The sequence below is a fragment of the Herpailurus yagouaroundi genome, unplaced genomic scaffold, assembly GCF_014898765.1.
Source record: "Herpailurus yagouaroundi ecotype Mexico unplaced genomic scaffold, PumYag 182, whole genome shotgun sequence".
NCBI classification, from domain to species: domain Eukaryota; kingdom Metazoa; phylum Chordata; class Mammalia; order Carnivora; family Felidae; genus Herpailurus; species Herpailurus yagouaroundi.
This window is the reverse complement of record NW_024412413.1, coordinates 7,966,179-7,992,073: the sequence shown is the minus strand read 5'-3', so window position 1 is coordinate 7,992,073 and position 25,895 is coordinate 7,966,179. Positions and strand designations below refer to the sequence as shown.

Here is a 25,895-nt window from a genome sequence, read left to right as displayed (position 1 = left end):
GGACATCCTTTCACAATGTATATCAAGTCATCATGATGTACACTTTAAATATCTTATAATTTGGTTAGTTACACCTCAAGAAAGCTAGGGGGAAAAGGTTGACTCTCCACAAAACTGACCCATAGGTCTCCAGACAGCCCCTGTACCACTCAAGGCTATAAAGTTTGGCCATGAGCATTTTATGAAGGATGAATTTTGTAGGGAAGTAATACCAGTGTGCAAAGTTGTAAATTTGTGAACTTTCTCAGCCATATAAAGAGCCATAAATGTGGCCATTTCTTCCTAGTAGGAATCCTCTTTAGAATCTGAAGCTTTCTGGCTGGCTCAGTCAGTAGAGCATACAACTCTTGATCTTGGGGTTGTAAGTTTGAGCCCCGTGATAGGTGTAGAGATTACTTAAAATCTCAAAAAAAAAATTTTTTTTTAATCCTTAAATAAAATCTGAGGCTTTCTGTAAAGTGTGCCTCCAAACATTTTTCACATACTGGCATACATAAAAAGATATTTGTGAGGGGGTCCCTGGCTGGCTCAACTGGTGGGGCATGTGACTCTTGATCTCAGGGTTGTGAGTTTGAATCCCACATGTGGTATAGAGATTACTTAAAATTTTCTGGGGTGCCTGGATGGCTCAGTCGGTTAAGTGTCCTACTTTGTCTCAGGTCATGATCTCATGGTTTGTGAGTTCAAGCCCCACATTGGTCTCTGTGCTGACAGCTCAGAGCCTGGAGCCTGCTTCGGATCCTGTGTCTCCCTGTCTCTCTGCCCCTCCCCTGCTCACACTCTGTTTCTCTCTCTCTCTCTCTCTCTCTCTCTCTCTCTCTCAGAAATAAATAAACATTTAAAAAATTAAAAATAGGGGCACCTGGGTGGCTCAGTCGGTTGAACGTCTGACTTCGGCTCAGGTCATGATCTTACAGTTCGTGGGTTCGGGCCCCACATCGGGCTCTGTGCTGACAGCTCAGAGCCTGGAGCCTGCTTCAGATTCTGTGTCTCCCTCTCTCTCTGCCCCTCCCCCACTCACACTCTGTCTCTCTCTGTGTCTCAAACATAAATAAATGTAAAAAAATTTTTTAATTAAAAAAATAAAACATTAAAAATAAAATCTAAAAGAATATTTTTTTTGTGTGGCACAATGGAATAAACGAGGGGACTTAGGAATGTATACATGTGTCTTAGAGAAAAAAAAATTCATTCTATATCCTTTATACAATTATGATGAGAAAAATAATATGTACAAAGTTTTACAGAAATTTTTAAATTTATATAACAGTTCTAAGAAATTATTTTTAAAATGTCAATAGGGGTGCCTGGGTGGCTCAGTCGGTTAAGCATCCGACTTTGGCTCAGGTCACAATCTCACAGTTCGTGACTTTGAGCCCCGCGTCGGGCTCTGTGCTGACAGCTCAGAGCCTGGAGCCTGCTTCACATTCTGTGTCTCCCTCTCTCTCTGCCCCTTCCTGCTCATGCTGTGTCTCTCTCTGTCTCAAAAATAAGTAAACATTAAAAAAAAATTAAAATAAAATAAAATAAAATAAAATGTCAATAGAAGACTTAAGTCACTTGTGGGAACATGACTTTTTTTGATAACCGTCTGAAATCCTACACACAATCCCTAATCCAGACTTTATAGTGATAGTGATAGTATCTTCAGATTCTTCATAATCACCATCATACAAGAAATGTGCACAAATGTGTCACAAAAAATTTAAAACCATTTTCATAATCGTTTAACATTTATGATTGGAGGCTCAGTCAGTTGAGGGTCTGACTCTTGATTTCAACTCAGTTCATGATGCCAGGGTCGTGGGCTCCAGTCCCACGTCAGGCTCCACACTGAGCATGGAACCTGCTGAAGATTCTCTCTCTACCCGCCCCGTGCTACTCTCCCCCACTAGCACATGCTCTCTCTCAGAAAGAAAGAAAGAAAGAAAGAGAAAGAAAGAAAGGAAGAAAAAGAGAGAAAGAAAAAGAAAGAAAGAGAAAGAAAGAAAGTTATGGTTGAACTGATGATAAATGAGATGTAGTATATCCATACGGTGAAATATTATTCGACCATAAAAAGAAATGTACTGATACATGCTACAGCACAGCTGAATCTCGAAAACATTATGCTAAGTGAAAGAAGCCAGACTCAAAAGGCACATAATGCATGACTTCGTTTATATAAAATGTCCAGAATAGGCAAATCCATGTAGCCAGAAAGTAGATTAGTGGTTGCGAGGGCCTGGAGGTAGAGGGAAATGGAGAGTGACTGCTAATAGAGTTTCTTTTTCACGTGTTGGAAATAGTCTGGAATTAGAAGGTGATGGTAGATGCACAGCTGAGAGCATGCTAAAATACCTTGAATTGTATACTCTTAAAGGGAATTTTATGGTATTTGAGTTAAATCTCAATAATTTACAAATGAAATTAAATTTAAAGACTCCAACTCCTTTCATTGACAAATGTGATATTTCTTATAACGTGGACTTCAAACTGAAATCAGTCACATCAAATATTTCAAGATGATGAAGCTATAATTCACAGAAGGTACGTGTGTTTTTTTAGAACAGTCATCCTGGGGGTGCCTGGGTGGCTCAGTCGGTTAAGCATCCAACTTCAGCTCAGCTCGTGATCTCACAGTTTACCAGTTCAAGCCCCACATCGGGCTCTCTGCCGTCAGCACAGAGTCTGCTTTAGATCCTCTGTCTCCCTTTCTCTCTGCCCGTCTCCCTCTCATTCTCTCTCTCTCTCTTTCAAAATAAATAAATAAAAAAAAAAAAAAAAAAAAGAACAACCACTCTGCCATGGCTTTGACCACAAAGGTCAGAAGTTTTCCATGTATGTGAAGCAGAAAGCCGGGCTGTCCCGAGCTATACCTGCAAGGATCCTTAGCCCCACCTTCAGCCCCCATTCCTCGCATGGCTAGCAGCACCGCGGGTACCTGAAACATCAGATGCTATAGCAACGCTATGGCCCCCTTGTCTTTGATGAGCAATAGCACACTCAGCATCTGCTGCCGAAGTGAATGACCAGGTGGTGGCACCCCTCCTTGGCCAGATTTCAGTGAGTCCAGGACTCCTAGTGACCAGGTGACTGGTAATGGAGCTCTAGCTACTCCAAGTTTCATCCATCTGGCCATCCTGGGGACAGTGGAGATCAGTATCTCCCAGCACACTGATTTCAAGGCACATCACACAGGGTATTTAAAATTGTAATACCTAGGAGCGCTTGGGTGGCTCAGTCGGTTAAGCATCCAGCTTTGGCTCAGGTCATGATCTCATGGTTTATGGGTTTGAGCCCCACGTCAGGTTCTGTGCTGACAGCTCAGAGCCTGGAGCCTGCTTCAGATTCTATGTCTCCTTCTCTCTCTGCGCCTCCCCACTTGTGCTCTGTCTCTCACTCTCTCAAAAGTAAGTGAACATTAAAAATAAATAAAATTGTAAAATCTAGAATTGTGCTGACTGGAGCTTACCTTGGACACAAGAATTTGTAGCACTATGTAAACACTGATCCAGATTCGCACCAGTTTGTAAAGCCTCATGGTTCTGGTTAGTTGCTACTAAATGCGATCTTTTCTTAGGAAAGTTGAGATTGGGAAGCCTACAGTAATATATCAAAAATGTTTTTAAAACCAGTCATCTTGAAAACGTTATCCAGTGTTTCATTGCTCAGTATTTGGCTATGCTGTCTACTCTTATCACAGATTAAAATCTCTAATAGAGGCTCCTGGCTGGCTCAATCAGTAGAACATGCGACTCTTGATCTCAGAATCATGAGTTTGAGCCCCACATCGGGTGTAGAGTTTACTGAAATAAAAATAAATAAATCTCTAATAAACTATAGCCAATCCTTGCACTAATTATAATCTGGGCAGTGGGCTATACATTATATGCGAATGATTCTATTTTATAATAGGGATCGCTATGCATAGTAAATTGTACCTGACATTGCGTAAAATAGAGCAGGCATAGACCTGCAGAGGCCTGAAAGAATATGCTCTTGACAAAAGTATTTATAAGAATATGGTGGGGGTGCCTGGCTGGCGCAGTCGGTTAAGCGTCTGACTTCAGCTCAGGTCATGATCTCACGGTCCGTGAGTTCGAGCCCCGTGTCGGGCTCTGGGCTCATGGCTCAGAGCCTGGAGCCTGCTTCCGATTCTGTGTCTCCTTCTCTCTCTGCCCCTCCCCTGTTCATGCTCTGTCTCTCTCTGTCCCAAAAATAAATAAACGTTAAAAAATAAATTAAAAAAAAAAGAATATGGTGGTTCCTCAAAAAGTTAAACAGAGCTACCATTTGACCCAGCAATTCCACCTCTGAGTATGTACTCAAAAGAACTGAAAGCAGGAACTCAAACATATTTGTATACTCATGGTCATTGCAGCATCATTCACAATAGCCGAAGAGTGGAAACAACCCAAACGTCCATCAGCGGAAGATGGGATAAACAAAATGTGACATATACACACAACGGAATATTCAACTTTTTAAAAATGTAGCTCTCATACATAGCTACAACATGGATGGACCTTTAAGAATTTATATTAAGTGAAATAAGCCAGATTTTAAAAAGGACCAATATTGTATGATTCTGCTTATATGAAGTGCCTACAGCAGTCAAATTCATAGAGACAGAAAGTAGAATGCTGATTGCCTGGGTCTTGGGGGAGGGACGAATGGGGAGTGATTGTCTAATGGGGACAGAGTCTGGTAAGGGAAGATGATAAAGTTCTGGAGAACTGGAGAACCATCTGGTGATGGTTGCATAACCATGAGAATATACCTAAAGGCACTGAACTGCACACTTAAAGAGGTTTGAATGGTAAATTGTACATTTATCACAATAAAAAAAAATCTTAACTAGAAAAAGAACTATATTAGCATGGGGGCAAGGGGAAGAGGAGAGCCAAAGGCAGACGGAGTTTGACAGTATTTATGTAATTACACTCTTCGCAAATTTGCACGTCATTCTCTGCAGGGGCCAGGCTAATCTTCCCCGTATCGTTCTGGTTTTAGTGTACTTGCGGCCAAAGCGGGCACCGGTACTTAAGTAATTAAAATAAGAATTGATAAAATGCTAAATCGCTATCAGCAAATAACAGGAGTTTGTAATCCCTTGGTCCCTGCAATAATCAGACGATCAGTCTGAAGTGTCGTGTGTAATTTTGAGGTACCTATTTTTAAAAAGATATACCCAGGTGAGTGTTAGCAGGAAATGGTGTCATAAAAAGTGGTTGAAAGAGTGGGGCTATTTTGAGTGGAGAAGAGAAGGGTAAGGGGAACATGCTGGCTAGCTAGCTCTGAATATCTGAAAAGCTGTCATCTAAAACATTTTATATTATGCCGCTCCATTAGGCAGAACCAGAACTGGTGGGCGGAAACACTCTCATAGAAGCAGAATTTTAGAGGTAAAAAGGGGGTTAGCGAATTTGTCCAAGCCCCTTACAGATGGAGTGAGGTGAGGGCGGTCAGGTCCACAAAGACGGTCCGGAGATCAGATGCGGGTTCCCACAGCCCATTCCCAACCATTTCCCCTCTCCTCCAGATTTCAGTACCTTTGCCTCCTCAAAATTGGCCCCATAGGTTCCCTTCCATTTGTAAGGAAAATAGCACCTCATTGTGGGCTCTCTCCTTCACCCGCTCCTGACTCTCTTCTGCCTGTGCCCTTGGTCCCCTCACTCGCAGTGTCCTCGGGTGACTCCAGCCCCCAACAGTGCTCCTGCCTCTTCCCCAGAGACATTTCCTCAGCCTGCGACAATCCACAGGTGGGTGTCTTTTTCCGTGTCACTCCGCCTCTCTAGACTGTACTATTTTGTTAGGCTGTTGTCCTGGCATCTCATGAGCCACCCAGTGGGATTCACTGCTAAGCCATGACTACTGCTCCGAAACCAACGCTGCTGACGAAAGACGTTATCCCACTTTGCCTCTAGGGTCTGAGGGGCACGTATGTCCGTCGGAATCCAGTCAGGAAAATAGAAGTTACTCTAAATATTCAAAACAGAAAATGTAAGATCAGGAATTGGTCTCATAGGAGCCCCAAGAGCAGGACAATGGCATCTGAGGCCTCCCAAAGACTGGCAATGGCTGGAAGCTTCCCTCTCAAGTCAGCTGCAGAAGCTGGGCCACAGAAGGCCTGCCTGCTGATGAGGCGACATCACAGACTCAGCCCCTGCCGGGGATGCCTCTGGACAGGACAAAAAGGAAGGGAAAGTAAACTCCCTCCCTCTAGGCCACCCCCTCTCCCCTCCCCTCGCCCCTCCCCTGCTCCTCCTTTCCCTTCCCTCCTTCACCTCTCCCTCCACTCCTCCCCACCTCCTCTCACTTCTCACCCTCCCTTCCCTTCTCTCCTCCCCCCTCCCCATTCCCTGTCTTCTAATACTTCCTCTCCCCTCCCTTCTCTCCTCCCCTCTACCCCTCCCCCCTCCTCTGTCCCGCCTCTTTTACCTGTCCTCTCCCCCCTCCCCTCCCCCTCCCTTCCTCTTCCCTTCCTTCTCCCCCTCCCCACTCCTTTCCCCACCCCTCCCTTCTAACCCTCCTCTTTCCCCTCCCTTTCCCCCACCTTTCCTCCTCCCCTCTCCTCTCCCCTCCCCTTCCTTTTAACCCTTCCCTCTTCTCCCCTTCCTCTCCCCCTCCCTCTCCCCTGTCTCCTCCCTCACCTTCTCCTTCCTCCCCCTTCCCCTCCTTCTCCTCTCCTCCCTCTCTCTCCTCCTCTCCCCTTCTCCTCCCTTTTCACCCTTCCCTCCCTGGTCCCTCTACCCCTCCCTCTACCCTTCTTTCCTTCCTCCCCCTCCCCCTCACCTCTCACCAGTGCCTCCCACTGGCTGAGCCAGAAGCCAGCTGACACTGACCTCCAGGTCAGTCCTGCCCCCACCCCATGACATGAAACAACAGGAAAAGGGTGAGGAACATATCTGAAGGCCAACAGATTTTGTCCTTTTATGAGTGCACAAATGATGAAGTTACACAGTGAGTGTATAAACCCTCTTCCAACAAAACCCACATGTCTTTTTTTAATATGCAAGACCAGAGTATATATGTAAAGATCTCCTAATACAGAAGAAGATAGCAAAGTTTGATACCATTCTAACTAAAATTTAATGTATGGGTGCTGAGGTGACTCAGTTGGTTGAGCGTCTGACTCTTGATTTCAGCTCAGTCATGATCCCAGGGTCATGGGATCAAGCCCTGCGTGGGGCTCTGTGCTGGCCATGGGGCCTGCTTGGTATTCTCTCTCTCTCTCTCTCTCTCTCTCTCTCTCTCTCTCTGCCCCTCTCCTCCACTCGTGCTCTCTCTCTCTCTCTCAAAAAAAAAAACCTTTAACTTCTAAAAATTGACAGCTTTTCCACCATTTTATTGTTTTACATCAAGTTGCTATTTGATGGAACACACCTTACAAAGGTTAACTTGCAAAAGGTCATACTGAAAATGAAGTAAGGTCTGTTTTGCCTTTCTTCCAGAAATGCTCATAGCAGCTTTATTTGTAACAGCTCCAAACTGGAAACAATCAGAACATTCATCGACAGGTGAAGGGACTAACGTATAAATGTACGACCATACAATGGAATACAACTCAGTGGTAAAAATGGATGAACTATTGATGAACGCCGCAGCATGCATAAGTCTCAAGATAATTATGCTGAAGGAAAGAAGTCAGACCGAAGCAAGAGTACATATATACTGTATGGTTCCATTTACATAAATTCTGGAAAATTCAAGCTAATCTACAATGACCAAAGCAGATTCAGTGGCCACCTGGAAGCAAGTGGAGGATGAAGAGGGATGCGAGGGAGGGAATCACAAAGGGCAGGAACACATTTTTGAGGGTGATGCACATGTTTGTGATCCTTTTTTTTGCTCACCTTCTCTTTAATAGATAAGCTTAACATGGGTGGCAAATTTTAATAGAGTAGAAAGCCTTCACTATATATCATCTACATTTAAAGTGTATTCATCTTGGGGCGCCTGGGTGACGCAGTCGGTTAAGCATCCGACTTCAGCCAGGTCACGATCTCGCGGTCCGGGAGTTCGAGCCCCGTGTCAGGCTCTGGGCTGATGGCTCGGAGCCTGGAGCCTGTTTCCGATTCTGTGTCTCCCTCTCTCTCTGCCCCTCCCCCGTTCATGCTCTGTCTCTCTCTGTCCCAAAAATAAATAAACGTTGAAAAAAAAATTTTTTAAGTGTATTCATCTTTATGAAGAGAGACGTTCCAAGACTAACATGCACTGAAAATGAGAAATTTAAGAAATTGGCTAAACTGCTAGTTTATTAAAGTTGTTTCACCTGGTGGTTACAGTTTGTTAAATCAGTTATATATTGGCTTGAGAGCAATTGGTCATGATAAAATTATCCAAAATAAAGACTTATAAGATAAGTGGGCTTTAAAAGAATACCATACTCCTAAAAATACCAATTTTTATCTTTTAAGAATTGGTCAAATGTAAATACATGTATTACATTATATGTTTGTCTATCTAGTTTATTTCTCATAATAGTTTTTGAAAACTATCACCATAACAGAGGTTATTTCACAGAGGGACTTATGTAGTGAAGCAAAGCCATCAAGCACCCATAAACATATGACATCTATCATGAGGACCTGTTCATATACCTTCTCTCTGTCACCTTATCCAATCACCACCCTCAAAAAAATTGTCATTTTCATAATGAATTCCCGAACTATCAGGCTTACCAAACTTTAGCACTCTTCCTACCCCACACCCTACTCCACCACACACACACACACACACACACACACACACACGTTATTAAAAATCAGTACATGCCTTAAGCAACCTTGAAGAATGTAAAATCTGTCATTCTGATATCAAGTAGTTATTTTTTTTTATTTTTTTAACGTTTATTTATTTTTGAGACAGAGACAGAGCATGAACGGGGGAGGGTCAGAGAGAGGGAGACACAGAATCTGAAACAAGCTCCAGGCTCTGAGCTGTCAGCACAGAGCCTGACATGGGGCTCGAACTCACAGACCGCGAGATCATGACCTGAGCCAAAGTCGGCCGCTTAACCGACTGAGCCACCCAGGCGCCCCTCAAGTAGCTCTTTAAAAACTTTAGTAAGCATAAGTTCACATGGAGTGTTTAGTATTTAATGCAGATTTTCATGCCTACTCTTAGAACTTCCAATTTCATGGTTCTAGGTGAGGAATCAGTGTTTTGATCTTTCATCTTTGACATTATAATTATTATGTGCTGTGGTGTAGACCTCCTTGGGTTCACTTTCTTTGGAACTCTCTCTGCATCCTGAACCTGGATGTCTGTTTCCTTCCCCACGTTATTTCTTCAAATAAGTTTTCTGCCCCCTTCTCTCTTCCTTCTCCTTCTGGGACCCCCATAATGCGAGTGTTTGTTCGCCTGATGTTGCCCAACACATGCCTTAGCCTTTTCTCATTTTTTAAAATTCTATTTTCTTTTTGCTCTTCAGCTTGGGTGCTTCCCATCACCCTGTCTTCCAGGTTGTTGATCTGTTCGTCTGCATCTTGATTCCCTCCAGCATGTTTTTCATTCCAGTTATTGTATTCTTTACAATACAGCTCTGATTCATTCTTTTTTATGTTTTCTGTCTCTTTGTCGAAGTTCTCACTAAGTTCTTTCCCTCTTCTCTCCAGTCTGGTGAGCATCTTTAGGACCATTACTTTGAACTCTTTATCAGGTAGTTCATTTATCTCCTTTTCATTTAGTTCTTTTTCTGAGGTTTTTCCTATTCTTTGGTTTGGAGCATATTCTCTGTCTCCTCATTTTGCTTGACTTTCTGTGTTTGTTTCTGTGAATTAGGTGGAACAGCTAATTCCCCTAAACTTAATAGAATGATCTTGTATAGGGTCATCCCCTGTGTGGACTGCGTGCCTGGTGACTTTGACTGGCTGGCTAGAGATGCGGCTGGTGTGGCTGGGGGTCCCAGGGCACTCTGTGCTGGGGGCTGCCCTGGTGGGATGGCCAGAGCTGAAGGAGTGTGGGCCGGGGTAGTCCCAGGACTCTTGGCACAGAGGGCACACTGGCAAGACAGCTGAAACCAAAGCAGGCACAGGCTGGAGGTGTTCTGGGGCTCTCTGCATTGTGGGCACACTGGGAGGACAGCTGAGGCTGAAGTGTCCCAGGACACTCCACATAAGAGCGCCCTGGCGGCGAGGCTAGAGTGGAGGCCAGCACGGGCCAGGGTGTCCCAGGGCGCTCTGCTCCAGCAGTGCCCAGGCAAGTCGTCTGGGGCTGAAGTGGTGCAGACGTGGAGTGTTCCAGGGTGCTCGCACCTTTGTCACCTTGGTGAGATGCCTGCAGCTCTAGTGGGCACTGACCAGGGGAGTCCCACTGTGCACTGCACCGGGGCCACGTTGGTTGGATGTTGGGCTGATGTGGGCTAGGAGCCCAGGGCTCACCGACGCAGTAGGCTGGCTCGGGCACCCAGACCCTGCTCCCATCCACACTATCAAAATGGAGGGAGATGTAAACCATAGCACTTGCCAGCCTCTCTGACCCAGAGAGTGTTCCAGCAGCTCCCCCACCATTTGGTAGGGTTCTTGGGATGGACCTTTATACTCTAGTTACTATTTTATTTTACTCTCATTATTTTTAAATAGGCTCCGTGCCCAACGTAGGGCTTGAACTCATGACCCTGAGATCAAGAGCCACATGCTCTACTGACTCAGCCAACCAGATGATACTCTTCTAGTTGCTGGTTTATTTTTTTAATGTTTATTTATTTTTGAAAGAGAGAGAGAGAGAGACAGACAGAGAACAAATAGGGGAGGGGCAGAGGGAGAGGGAGACCCAGAATCCGAAGGAGGCTCCAGGCTCCGAGCTATCAGCACAGAGCCCAACACAGGGTTTGAACTCACAAACTGTGAGATCATGACCTGAACTGAAGTCGGAGGCTTAACCGACTGAGCCACCCAGGCACCCCTCTAGTTGCTGTTTTAAACGACTTTTTTTTTTTTTTTTCTGTGCCCCAGGGTGTCCAGGGCTCACTGAAGCTGCAGACTGTGCAGCAGGAACTCTGCCCCTGTCTCAAGGTGGAGGGAGATTGTGAACCACGGCACTCCCCGGCACCCCCAACCTGCACCCCCACCCCCACTCCAGAATGCGGTCCAGCAGCTCCCCAAAGTGTGGCATGGTTCTAGGGCTGAATCCTTTATATTCTAGTTGCTTTTTCAAACCATGGCTTTGAACCTGCTCTTAGTCGCTCTCTACTAGAGAACTACCCCACGGCAGTTCTCAGGGTGCAGGGTGGGGGTTCCCTTCGTTACTGTGTGGCTGTCTCTCTCCCTATTCTCAGTGTGGTCTTTCTATATTTTGCTGTGCAGAAGATGTTCAGTCAGCCCTCACTTCTTCTTCAGGAGGAATTGCTCTGTAAGTAGGCGTGGATTTGGTGTGTTCGTGGAGGGAGGGAGTTCAAGGTCTTCCTCAGTCACCATCTTGGAATGAAACTCACAAAATAGGTTCTTGACTGAGTTCCTTCTCAGTTTCTTCCCTGCTGTTCTGGAACCATTTAGAATCCATCTTAGATCTGATTCAGGTCCTCAGCAACCATTTGACCATGTTCACCTAAAGCATTTGTGGACAGCCAAAACACTCTCTGGTAAACTAATATACATCCAAGCAGCATCTTCTGAGTGACTTCAATTACTTGTGTATAAAAATATACGTGAAGAGGGTTAGTGACATCTGTAACCCTAAAGAAAAAACAATTCCCAATTCTCTTATTTTTACCTTGGAATTTTTTATGGGATGATATCATTTTATGTCAAGATTATACTCCAGGAAAATTCCACATTATAGCAAAGAGGGGAATTATTTTTATAGAAATTAATGTAAAAAGTCTAGCTGCATTTCCAGACAGCTAGTCCCAAACATTCCGATCTATTACTTATACAGATTGTCCCCAAACTCTTTGAATGACACGATCATTCCTAATTTTAAAATGTGGATTCTGGGGGCCCCTGGGTGGCTCAGTCAGTTAAGCATCTGACTTCAGCTCAGGCCATGATCTCACATCACAGTTCATGAGGTCGAGCCCCATATCCGGCTCACTGCTGTCAGCCTGTCAGTGCAGAGCCTGCTTCGGATCCTCTGTCCGCCTCTCAGTCTGCCTCTCCCCCATTTTCTCTCTCTCTCTCTCTCTCTCTCTCTCAATAAATAAATAAATAAAACATTAAAATGCTGATTCTGGGCTCAAGAGGAGAGTATACAGATATTCTTGGCACTTCCCCAAAGATGACTACTCAAGTGTAGTCTTTGACCAGAGGGAATTAGGCAAAAGGTGAGGACACAGCTAAAGTCAAGAGCCAAGGTGGGCACCCCCAGATCCATATCCAGGAGACAGCAGCTGAGTGGGTGCGAGAACATGCAGTTGACAGAGTCTCAAGTCCTCCCTCTTTTTTCAAGACAGTGAAGAGTGTCCATTTCTCTCTGCAATAAATCTTAGCCTTGAGAATCTCATAGTAACACATGTAAGCACTACATAACTACAAAATGCATAACTTAGAGCAAAATTATCCTAAATAAACGTGTCAGTGCAAAAGGGAACAACATAGAAAGGGTCAACATGGAACTCTATAGTTTTGTTTTGTTCTGTTTTGTTTTAAATAATGCATATGGTTGTGTATCTCTGCTGGCCAAAGAGAGAGGGAGTTCAGATGTGTACTACTCGTCAACAGAAAGAAGCCTGCCTGCAATTGAAATTTTGCTTTGGGTGAACTATGTGAGGGCAGCTCAGGGCTGGCTGGGCAGATGCATGAACTGCTAAGGGGAGATGTGCTCCCGCCCAGTGCCCTGTACTGCAGACACTGGGGCCCAGGCCCATACTCATCGTCACTCATTCAACTTCGCTGAGCTTCGACTGAGCTGGGTGCCAGGGTGAAGAGGGGAAACAGTCCCTGCCCTCGAAGAGTTCTTAGTCTATAAGACACTGGCATGGAAAGCATCATAATGCAATATAACATTGTAATAGAATTGCAGAGGCAGTACAGGGAGGAAGGCAGGAGCTGCATTTGAGAAGGGACTCAGGGGGCGCCTGGGTGGCTCAGCCGGTTGAGCGTCCGACTCTTGGTTTCAGCTCAGGTCATAATCTCATGGTTTGTGAATTCAAGCTCCCCGTTAGGCTCTGTGCTGACAGCATGGAGCCTGCTTGGGAATCTCTCTCTCCCTCTCTCTGCCCCTCCCCTGCTGGTGCTCTCTCTCTCTCTCTCAAAATAAATAAATAAACATTTAAAAAATTTTTGTTTAAAGAGAAGGGAGTCAAGATCACTGGTCAGAGAAGATACCCCATGAGTTTCATAATAAAATTGCCGTATTTGGATAGTACTTTCACTTACATTACTATCTCATTGATGCTCAGAGTGATCCTGTGAGGAACGTTATTATGTTCATCTTACAGACATGGAAAGTAGGCTGCCAGAGGTTGTGACTTACCAAACTTCATGTAGTTAAGTAGAAGATCTGGCTGGAATTCAGTTCTTCAGACTTGAAACCATGATGTGCAAACCTAACACTCACTGAGCCCTTACTAGGGGTGATGTGCTGGGCCAGGCATTCCGTGGCGTTATTTCATTTAATCTCTGCAGCAATAATTCTGATCACTCCTCATTTTAGAAATGAGAGCACCGTGATTTATGGAAGTTAAAGTAACTCGTCCGAGTCAAGATTGAATTTAGCTATGACTCAGATCCTGAGCCCCTAACATCTTTACCACATGATGCTGTTTCCCACCCTTTCTCAAGGAAGGACTTCAATTTTCAATGATCCAAACTGGCTTAGTGCGGTTGGTACCAGACATACCTGGGCTAGAATCTTACTGGTCAGTAACCAGCTCTCGGATCTTATGGCAATTTACTTAACGTCTTAGCTTCACTTTCCCCATATATAGATTAGGAATTGTATATATCTGGCCAGCCTGGTTGTTTTGTTCACAGCATTTTTCCTCATTCTTTTATTTTGCATTTCACCTGATTCGCAATTAATTGCTCGTCTGCCTCTACCTGTAGACTCTAAGCTACAGGAGGCCTAAGACTCCCTACACCCATCTTGCTTACCGTTGTATCTCCCACATGTAGCACAGAGCCTGGCACGTGGTGGGTACCCAATAAATACTTGTTCAATAAATAACTCATCCCAGAGGAAAAAGAGACTTCTTCCCCCCCCCCCCCCCGTTTCATTATATAGGACTTCCCTGTAAGGATTCTAGTAGAAGTAACAGGGCAATGAGATATTATGAATGACCAGTCCTGGAATATTTAGGACCATCTCCTGCCAAGGGAGGTGAGATGGTGATGGGCAACACTACCAGAATCACAAGTAGGGCCAGCATCACATAGTGCGAAGGGTTCTCCCAGCACGTGGGGTAACGCTCTGCTATTACTGTCCAGAAATTCTTAATAATTCCTTTTAACAAGCACACTCGTTTTTATTTTGCACACAGTACTACACATTATACAAATGATCCTAGTCACATGCAATGGGCCATAAGGAAGGAGAAAGGGGAACGATGAGGCAACATTTCTACCAAAACAAGGTTGGGGAATGCTGAAAAGTCCAAAACTGTGAACACCATATATGTCTTGAGAAATGCAGTTACGTGCTCAGCTCGTAATGAGATAGACTGATGAGCTCCTTGAAGGCAGAGATAATACCTTATTCAGTGCAGTCTGTAGTTTAAAACGGTGCTGGCATTTTCTTTTAATCAATCTTATTATTTTGAGATCACTGTAAATTCCATCTGCAGTTATAAGAAATAATACAAAGAGATCCAATGTGCCCTTTACTCAGTTTTCCCCAGTGCTAAGATCTTGCAGAACTATAGCACAATATCACAACGAAGATCTTGACATCGATGTGGCCCAGACACCCAAATATTTCCATCACTGCAAGGATCCCTCGTGTTGCCCTTTTATAGCTACACCCATTTTTTTCTCACCTCCTTTCCTCCTTAACTCCTGGCAAGCAGAAATCTGTTCTCCATTTCTATAATTTTGTCATCTCAAGAATATTAAATAAATAGAATCATACAGTAACTCTTGTGTGATTTTTTTAATTTTTTAAGCTTATTTATTTATTTATTTTGAGAGAAATAAAGACAGAGGGATGGGCTGAGAGAGACGGAGAGAGAGAGAATCCCAAGCAGGCCCTGCGCTGTCAGCTCTGAGCCTGATGCAGGGCTTGAACACATGAACCATAAGGTCATAACCTGAGCTGAAATCAAGAGTCAGGTGCTTAACTGACTGAACCACCCAGGTTTTTTTAATTCAGCATAATTATCTGCAAATTCAGCCACTTGGGTATATCGATAGCCCATTCCTTTTTATTACTGAGTGGTATAGATATACCACCGTTTAACCATTTACCCGTTGGAGGACATCTGCACGTTTCCAGTTTGGGGCTGTTATAAATAAAGCTGCTAAAACCCATGTATGGATTTTATGTAAACAGCAGTCTTCATATCTCTGGGATAAATGCCCAGGAACTCAATCACTGTAGTTGCGTGTGTACGTTTTAAAGATACTGCCACTTCTCACTGAACGCTGCCAGTGTGGTGTTCAGGCATCTCACGGAGGTTGGCCCAGTAGCCTACGTTTACTCTGGGCCCCGTGCCAGGAAGCTGGTCATGATTGTAGGTGTTATTGATCAGAACAGGGCTTTGGTTGATGGACCTTGCACTCAGGTAAGGAGACAGGCTATGCCTTTCAAATGCATGCAGCTCCCTGACTTCATCATCGAGTTCCCTCACAGTGCCCTCCGTAAGTATGTCTGACAAGCCTGGCAGAAGGCAGATATCAATACAAAACGGGCAGCCACAAGACGGACCAAGAAGATTGAAGCCAGAGAAAGGAAAGCCAAGATGACAGATTTTGATCGTTATGAAGTCATGAAGGCAAAGAAAATGAGGAACGGAATAATCAAGCTTGAAGTTAGGAAGCTACAAAAAGCCGCTCTCCTGAAAGCTTCTCCCAAAAAAGGAGCTGCTGCAAAGATTCCAGAAAAAAAAAAAAAAAAAAAAAGATGGCCGCTGCAGGCAAGAAGGCTCCCGTCCAGAAGCTTCCTGCCCGGAAAGCTGCAAGTCCAGAAGGCGGTGCCTCCAAAGGCTCAGAAGGATCAGAAAACTCCAGCCCAGAAAGCACCTGCTCCGGAGGCATCTGGCAAGAAATTCTAAAAGCATGAGAGGCTATTATAAATAAGTAATAAATTTTCTTTTGGACAAAAAAATTGAATAAAGATACTACCAAAGTGTTTTGCAGGGTACTGTACCATTGTTCATTCCTACCTGCAGTGTATGAGTGATCTGGTTTCTCTGCATTCCTGCCAACATTTCATGTTGTCACAGTTTTTAATTTTAGCCATTCTGATAGGTGTATAGTGATAACTCATTGTGGATTTAATTTGCATTTATCTATTGGGTAATGACGTTGAATATCTCTTCATGTGCTTATTTGCCATCTGTATGTCCTCTTTGGTGAAATATTTCTTTGTTGGGGCACCTGGGTGTTTCAGTCGATGTAAGCGTCTGACTCTTGCTTTCAGATTCAGGTCATGATCTCATAGTTTGTGAGATTAAGCCCCACGTCGGGCTCTGTGCTGACAGTGCAGGGCCTGCTTGGGATTCTCTTTCTCTCCCTCTGCCCTCCCCCACTTGCAATCTCTCTCTTTCAAAATAAACAAACATTCAAAAAACACATATATCTCTTCGTGTCTTTTGCCTATTTTCCAATTGGATTGTTTGGTTCTTAGTTTTAAGAGTTCCTTCTATGTTTCATTGGATATGTGGTTTGCAAATACTTTTTCCCACTCTGTAGTTTGTCTTTTCATCCTCTTAACACCATCTTTTATGGAGCAAAAGTTTGTAATTCTGATGAAGTCCCATTTATCAATTGTTCCCTTTATGGATCATGCTTTGGTGTCAAACATAAGAACTGGCCCTAAACCCCGCACATTTTCTCCTATGTTTTATTCTAAAAGTTGTACAGTTTTATGTCTTACATCTAAGTTCATGATACAGGTTAATTTTTGTGTAAGGTGTGAGAATGGTTCAAATGGTTGCTTGTTTTGTTTTGTCTATGAATGTCCATTTGCTCCAGCACTGTTTATTGAAAATGCTCTTTCTTCCATTAAATTGCTTCTGTGCCTTTGTCAGCATTTAGTTGGGTATGTTTGAGCGGGTCTTTTCCCAGGTTCTCTGTTCGGTCCATTAATCTCTGTGTCTGTTCCTCCACCACTACCACAGAGTCTTGATTACTGTAGGTCTATGATGAGTCTTGAAAGCAAAAAAAGTGACTCCACTGTACTTCTCCGTCTCAAAAGTGTTTTAGCTATTCTAGTTCCTTTGTCTTTCCATATAAATTTTGTTTATTTATTTATTTATTATTTTTAAATAGGCTCCATGCCCAATGTGGGGATTAAACTCCCCACCTTGAGATCAACAGTCCAATGCTCTACTGACTGAGAAACCCAGGAACCCCTCCATATAAATTTTAGAATAATTTTATGGTAACTACAAAAAACCTGCTAGGGCTTTTATAGGAATTGTGTTAAGCTGTATATCAATTTGATGAAAATAGACATCTTTTCTATGTTGAACCTCCCAATCCATGAATATGTTTTATCTCTCCATTTATTAAAAAAAAAAAAAAAAACTTAAAAAGATTTTCTCTCATCAGTGTTGTGTCATTTTTTTTCTTTCTTTTTTCTTTGAGAGAAAGAGAGAGAGTGGGGGAGAGGGACAGAGGGAGAAAAAGAGAGAGAGAGAATCCTAGGCAGGCTCCGTGCTGAGCCTGGAGCCCAATGCAGGGCTCAATCCCATGACCCTAGGATCATAACCTGAGCTGAAAACAAGAGCCAGACACTCAAGTGACTGAGCCAACCAGGTGCCCAGTGTTGTATCATTTTAGTCTTACAAGTCCTATACATGTTTTGTTAGATTTATATCTAATTATTTAATTTTCTTGATGATTATAAATAGCATATTATTTTAAATTTCTATGGCCACATGTTCATAGCTAGTAGACACAAAACAATTACTTTTTGTATATTTAACTTGTATCCTGTGACCTTGCTATTCTTACAAAAGTAGTTCTAAGTGTTTTTTTTTAAGATTCTTTTAGATTTTCTAAATATGTTATCTAAAAATGGGATGGTTTTATTTCTTTGTTTTCATTCTGTATGGCTGTATGCCTTTTACTGCCTTTTTTACTGCCTTATTACATTGGCTGCAAGTTCCAGGGTTATACTCAATAAGAGTGATAAAAGAGGTCATCCTTGCCTTGTTTCCAATTTTAAGAGGAAAGCATTCAGAATTTTGCTAACATTAAGTATAATGTTAGCTGTAGGTTTTTGGTAGAAGCTTTTTATCAAGTTCAGAAAGTTCTCTATTCCTACTTTTCTGAGAGTTTTTATCATAAATGGGTGTTGAATTTTGTCAAATGTTTTCCTGTATCTATTGATATGACTGTGTGATTTTTCTTCTTGAGCCCAATAATATGGCAGAATCCACTGATTGATTTTTTTTAAGTTTATTATATTGAGAGAGATAGAGACAGAGAACCAGTGGGGGGTGCAGAGAGAGAGAGAGAGAGAGAGAGAGAGAGAGAGGGACAGAAGAGTTGAAGCAGGCTCTGTACTGACAGCAGAGAGCCTGATGGGGGCTCCAACTCATGAACCATGAGATCATAACCTGAGCCAAAGTCGGACACTTAACCGACTGAGCTACCCTAGGTGCCCCTGATTGATTTTTTTTTTTTAATATTTATTTTTGAGGGGGGTGGGAGAGGCAGAGAGAGAGAGGGAAAGAGAGAATCCCAAGCAGGCTCCACACTGTCAGCACACAGCCGGGTTCAGGGCTTTATCTCATGAACCAGACATCATGACCCAAATCAAATCAAGAGTTGGACGCTTAACTGACTGAGTCACCCAGGAGCCCCATCCATTGATTGATTTTTAAATATTGAACCAGACTTGCATCCCCGGAATAAACGCCACTTGGGCATGGTAATACTTTTTTATACATTGCTAGATTCTATTTGCTAATATTTTATTAAGAATTTTTGTGTCTGTATTCATGAGAGTTATGGGTCTGCAGTTTTCTTTTTTTATATTGCTTTTGTCTGCTTTTGTTATTAGGATAAAACTGACTTTAGAAAATGAATTGGAAAGTGTTCTTCTATTTTCTGGAAGAGATTGTGTAGAACTGGCTTTAATTCTTCTTTACTCACGTGGAGAATTCTCCAGTGAAACCATCTGAACCTGGATATTTCTCTTTTGGAAGCTTTAAAATTATACATTAAATTGCCTTATTGGTTATACGGATATTCAAACTACCTATTTTACATTGGATGAGTTGTAGTAATTTGTGTTTTTGGAGGAAGTGATCTATTTTGTCTAAGTTGTTAAGTTTGTGTAGAGTCTGTGGTATTGCCCTATGATCCTTTCATGTAGTATATGTAGTGATATCTCCTGTTTCATTCCTGACATTGGTAATTTGTATCTTCTCCCTTTTATCTTTGTCAGTCTTGCCAGAAGCATGTCAGTTTTAATCTTTTCAAAGGATCAGTTTTTTGTTTAATTGATTTTCTGTTTTCAATTTCATTGATTTCTGCTCATATCTTTATTATTTCTTTCGTTCTGCTTGCTTTGTTGTTTGTTTTTTTTCCCCCCCTAGGTTCTCAAAGTGGGAACTTAGGTCATTCTTTTCCTCTTTTCTAAAGCATACATATAGGAGGCACCTGGGTGGCTCAGTCAGTTAAGTATCCGACTTCCGCTCAGGTCATGATCACCTGGTTCACGAGTTTGAGCCCCGCATCAGTTCCTGTGCTGACAGCTCAGAGCCTGGAGCTTGCTTCAGATTCTGTGTCACCCTCTCTCTGCCCCTCCCCCACTCACACTCCGTCTTTCTCAAAAATAAGCAGTAAAAATTTTTAAAAGATAATAAACTGTACATTTAGTGCTAAAATTTTCCCTTTCAGCCCTGATTTAGGGTCCCACAAATTTTGATTGATATGTTGTTTTCATTTTCTTTCAGTTCAACATTATTTTTTTATTTCCCTTAAGATTTCATCTTTCACCTATAGATTATTTAGAAAAGTGCTGTTTAGGGGCATCTGGATGGCTCAGTCAGTTGAGCATCTGACTTCAGCTCAGGTCATGAACTGGCAGTTTGTGAATTCAAGCCCTGCATCGGGCTCTGTGCTGACAGCTTGAAGCCTGGAGTCTGCTTCAGATTCTGTGTCTCCCTCTCTCTCTGTTCCTTCCCCACTCTCACCATCTCTCTCTCTTTCTCTCAAAAATAAAGATTAAAAAAATAATAGAAATGTGCTGTTTAGTGTCAAGGTGTTTGGAGAATTTCCTGTTATCTTTCTGTTATTGACTTTCTAGTTTGATTTCATTTTGGTTGGAGAAAACACTGAGATTTCAATTCTTTAAAATTTTTTTAAATGTTCATTTATTTTTGAGAGAGACAGAGAAGGAGACAGAGAGAGAGAAAACAAGTGGAAGAGGGGCAGAGAGAGAGGGGAAGAGAGGATCCAAAGTGGGCTCTGCACTGACCAAAGAGAGCCTGATTCAGGGCTTGAACTCACAAACTGTGAGATCATGACCTGAGCCAAAGTCAAGAATCAGACACTTAACCAGCTGAGCTACCCAGGTGCCTCACCCACGGCCCTTTTAAAAGAATATGTATGCTGCTGTTATTGCATGGAATGTTTGTGTTATTTTTATTTATTTATTTTTTTTAAGTAAGCTCCATGCCCAACATGGCACTTGAACTCATGACCTTGAGATCAAGAATCACATGCTCCACTGACTTAGCCAGCAAAGTACCCCTGGATGGAATGTTTTTAAAATGTTGATTAGTTAGCTAACTTGACAAATTATATATATGAATAAAAATAAATAAAATGTTGATTAGATCCTGTTGGTTGACAATATTGTTGAGTTCTTCTATATTCTTGCTGATTTTCTGCCTAGTTGTTCTACCCATTGTTGTGAGAGAGGTGTTGAAATCTCCAACTGTGATGGTACATTTGTTGATTTCTATTTCCAGGTCTATCAGCTTTTGCTTCACATGCTTTGCAGCACATTTTTTGGTGCATAAACATTTGGGATTGCTATGTCTTCTTGGAGGATTCATTTTTTTAGCATTATGTAACATTCCCCTCTCTGGTAATTTTCTTTACTCCAAAGTCTACTTTAGGGGTGCCAGGGTGGCTCAGTGGGTTGAGTGTCTGACTTTGGCCCAGGTCACGATCTCACTTCTCGTGGGTTCAAACCCCACATCAGGCTCTACTCCGACAGCTCAGAGCTTGGAGCCTGCTTTGGATTCTGTCTCTGTCTCTCTGCCTCTCCCCTGCTCACACTCTCTCTCTCTCTTAAATATAAAATAAAACATTAAAAAAAATCAAAGTCTACTTTATCTAATATTAATATATCCTGCTTTCCTTTGATTAATGTTTGCAAAACTTTTTCCATCCTTTACTTGGACCCTGCTTATATCATTTGAAGTGAGTATATTGTAGACAGCATATACTAAGCTATGTTTTAAAATCCACTCTGCAAACTCTCTTAATTGATATTCTCAGATCATTTACACTTAATGTAATTATTGATATGGTAAGAATTCTATTGTTTTATTTTTTGTTTTCTGTTTGTTCTGGTTTTCTTTACTGTTTTCGTTTTCCTGCCTTCCTATGGATTACTTAAACATTTTTTAGAATTCCATTTTTATGTATCTATACTGTTTTTGAGTGTATCTCTTTTATATTTTTAAGTGGTTATTCTAAGTCTTACATCATATATACATAACTTATGACAGCCCACTGATGTCATCATTTTACCAATTCGAGTGAAGTACAGATACCTTACCTCCCTCTATGTCCATTTACTCTTCCCATTTTATAATATAATTTTCTTTTTCTTTTATTTTCTTTTTTCTTTTCTTTCCTTTTCTTTTTTTTTTTTTTTTTTTTTTTTTTTTTAGGCTTCATGCCCAGTGCAGAGCCCAGAGCGGGGCTTAAACTCATGACCCTGAGATCAGGACCTGAGCTGAGATCAAGAGTCAGACACTTAATGGGGCACCTGGGTGGCTCAGTTGGTTAAGTATCCAACTTTGGCTCAGGTCATGATCTTGCAGTCTATGAGTTTGAGCCCTGCTTTGGGCTCTGTGCTGACAGCTCAGAGCCTGGAGCCTGCTTTGGATTCTGTGTCTCCCTCTCTCTCCGCCCCTCCCCCTCTTTCACTCTGTCTCTGTCTCTCTCAAAAATGAATAAACACTAAAATAAATATAAAAAATAAATAAAGAGTCAGACACTTAACTGACTGAGCTACCCAGGCACCCCATATAATTTTCTTAAATATTTTATCCACATATATTTAGAACCACAAAAGACTATATTTTAAAAATATTTTTTAAGTTTTATTAAATCCAGTTGACTTTTTAGGTGAGCTGCATGCCCATTATGGGGCTTAAACTCACGACCCTGAGATCAAGAGTGGCACATTCTACCAACTGAGCCAGCCACACACCCCACAAGACTATAGCTTTTACTCAAACTGTCAAGCATGATTTAGAAAGCTTAAGAAAAGCTGGGGTGCCTGGGTGGCGCAGCCGGTTAAGCGTCCGACTTCAGCCAGGTCACGATCTCGCGGTCCGGGAGTTCGAGCCCCGCGTCAGGCTCTGGGCTGATGGCTCGGAGCCTGGAGCCTGTTTCCGATTCTGTGTCTCCCTCTCTCTCTGCCCCTCCCCCGTTCATGCTCTGTCTCTCTCTGTCCCAAAAATAAATAAACGTTGAAAAAAAAAAAAAAAGAAAGAAAAGCCTATTGTATTTACTCCTGTTTTGCTTACTGTGTTCTTCCTTCTTCCTAATGGTCCCAGGTTCCTTGTTTTATTGTTTCCTTTCTGTTTAGAGAACTTCCTCTATCCATTTTTTTTTAAGTAGGTCTACAGTGACAAACTCTCTAGTTTTCCTTCATCTTAGAATGTCTTGATGGTCCTTCATTGCTGAAGGATATTTTCATTGGGTATAGGATTCTGTGTTGACAGTTGTTATTTTTCCCCCTGTAATTCAAGCTATATTGCTATTTCTTTCCGAACTCCATGGTTTCTGATGAAGAACATGCGGTCATTCAAATTATTTTTCCTCAATAGGCAAGTTGTTATTTTCTCTGGCTGATTTCAAGATTTTTTGTTTTTAGTTTACAGAAGTTAAATTGTGATATTTCTTAGCATGAATTTCTTTGGGTTTATCCTGTTTAAGGTTTACTCACTTTCTTGAATCTATAGGCTTTTATGTTTCTTGCCAAATAGGAGAAGTATTCAGCCATTATTTCACCAATTACTTTTTAAGCCTGGCTCTCTTTGTCCTTTCTTCTGATGACACAAACATTAAGTCTTTTGAGATAGTCCCACAGGTCTCAGGCTCTGGAGGGTTTTGTTTATTTGGTTTTGGTTTTTGTGGGCTTTTTGTTTTTGTTTTGATTTTCAGACCATTTTCTTTTCTCTTGTTTAGATTAGGTAATTTCCATTGTGCTATCTTCCAGTTCAGTGATTATTTCCCCATCATTTTCATTCTGTTGTTGAACCCATCCACTGAGATATTTATTTCAGTTATTACATTTTTCTGTTGAAAACTTTCCATTTGGGTCTTCTTTTTTTTTTTGTTTTGTTTTCTGTTAAGTCTATCTTCCCACTTGTTTAAAGCTTGTAATTGCTTGCTGAAAACTTTTTATCATTGCTGATTTTAAATCTTTGTCAGAGAATTCTAACACCTCTATCATCTTGGTGTTGGTGTCTATTGATAGCCTTTTCATTCACTTTGAGATCTCGCAGTTCTTGGTAAGTTGAGTGATTTTTCAACTGAAACTGGACATCTTTCTATTACGAGACTCTGGATTTTATTTAAACTTTCTACTCTAATTGGCTTTTTTTGACATCAGTGCAGCAGGGGAGGATGGAGGTAGAAGTCCAGTTTCCCACTTAGTTCCCCTTAACACCCAGGGGTGGGGGTGGGAGCTCCCTACATGGTCTCCACTGACACTGCAGTGAGGGCACCTTCATCATTATGGAGTGATGGTGAAAGTCCTGACTCTCCACTAGCCTCCTCCAACACCAGCCCAGCAGGGAGAGAGAGGAGGGTTGCCTCAATACTTGGGTTGGAGTGGATGTCCAGACCTTGTCATGGTCCTGTCTTACACAACAGGGTTAAGGGAACTCATTATAAGCCAGAAGGGAGGAATGTTCCAACTCCTTAATTGACCTACACCACACTAGCATAGGTGTTGGGGCACCTGGTTAAAAACCTGCAAGCTGTACAGACCAGCTGCCCATTCAACTTTGCTGGCATAGGTGGGAATGGGGCCACATTTTTTCTGTGTTGTTTGAATGGAGTAAAGCAGTTATTCTCTAAAAGTCTTCTCTTTGCTAGTGAAAACAGCCTTGTTTCTTCTCTGTTTTTTAATTTTTTTTTAATATTCATTCATTTTTGAGAGAGAGAGAGAGAGAGAGAGAGAGAGAGAGAGAGAGAGGCAGAGCATAAGCAGGGGAGGGGCAGAGACAGGGGGAGACACAGAATCTGAAGCAGGCTCCAGGCTCCGAGCTGTCAGCACAGAGCCTGATGCAGGACTCAAACCCATGAACCACGAGATCATGACCTGAGTGGAAGTTGGACACGTAACCAACTGAGCCACCCAGGTGCCCCTCTTTCTTTCTTATTTGTCTGTACTCACTGTTATTTCTGGTTGCCAGATTCTTCAGCTCCAAGTATGGGATAGAGGAGGTAAGAAGAAAACCCAGGGAACCTCACTACCATGTCATTCCTCAAGTTCTGAGGTCCCTAACTGGTCTGCCTTCTTCTTTCCATCTCTTGGAGTCTTATTATTTAAACAAACAAACAAACAAACAAACAAACAAACAATGTGTGTGTGTGTGTGTGTGTGTGTGTGTGTGTGTGTGTGTGTAAAATATCCTGGGGGCTCCTGGGTGGCTCAAGCAGTTAATCATCTGACACTTGATATCGGCTCAGGTCATGATCTCATGGTTCTTGGGATGAACCCCAGCATGGGGCTCTGTGCTGACAGTGCAGAGACTGCTTGGGATTCTCTCTCTCCCTATCTCTCTGCCCCTCCTCCACTTGCTCATGCATGCTCTCTCACGCTCTCTCTCTCACACAAACTAAATAAATAAACATTAACATTTTTTTTCCATAGGGCGACATGGCTAAACGCACCAAGAAGGTCAGAACTGTCGGTAAATACTGGACGCATTATGGTGCCTCCCTCAGGAAAATGGTGAAGAAGACTGAAATAAGCCAGCACGCCAAGTACACTTGCTCCTTCTGTGGCAAAACCAAGATGAAAAGACAAGCTGTGGGGATCTGGCATTGCGGTTCCTGCATGAAAACCATAGCGGGTGGTGTCTCTTCCTACAACACCACTTCTGTCACAGTACAGTTAGCCATCAGAGGACTGGAGGAGTTGAAAGACCAGTAGAAGCGCCACCATTTGAAACATTGCTAGCCTATGATAAATGGGTTAATTTATACAAATTTTTTTTCATGAAACAAAATAAATAAAAAATATATCCTGTTCAGGGATTTCAACTGTACGTAAGTGAGAAAAATAGGGAAAAGCATGTCTACTCCATCTTCCCAGAAGTGGAAGCCCTGCCTAGCGCTTTTTAAAAGTGCACATCCGACCATGTGAGTCACTGGTTAAATTCTTTCAATGGCTTCCCATCACTAAGGATAAGGACCAAAACCCTTTGCACAGGTCTACTGAACAATCCTGCATGACCTGGCCCCTATCAGTGGTAAATGTTTAATAACCAAATTGGGGAGTAGGAAACCCTGATATGCAGCATTTGCCCATTTCCATGGTGTAAATACTACTATTATGGCCAATTTCAAGCTACTAATGTGAAATTGCTAAATACAGAA

General features: G+C 42.4%; 1 protein-coding gene and 1 pseudogene across 1 annotated transcript; both read left to right on the top strand.

Moving 5' to 3' along the window:
- Positions 1–12,739: 12,739 nt before the first annotated feature.
- On the top strand, positions 12,740–16,174 carry LOC121041001 (60S ribosomal protein L14-like; annotated as a pseudogene).
- An 8,970-nt stretch (positions 16,175–25,144) lies between these two features.
- LOC121041030 (60S ribosomal protein L37a-like) lies at positions 25,145–25,464 on the top strand. The gene has a single exon (XM_040491837.1). It carries the CDS (start codon positions 25,174–25,176, stop codon positions 25,447–25,449), a length of 276 nt encoding a protein of 91 aa, XP_040347771.1. The 5' UTR covers positions 25,145–25,173; the 3' UTR covers positions 25,450–25,464.
- The last annotated feature ends 431 nt before the right edge of the window (positions 25,465–25,895 follow it).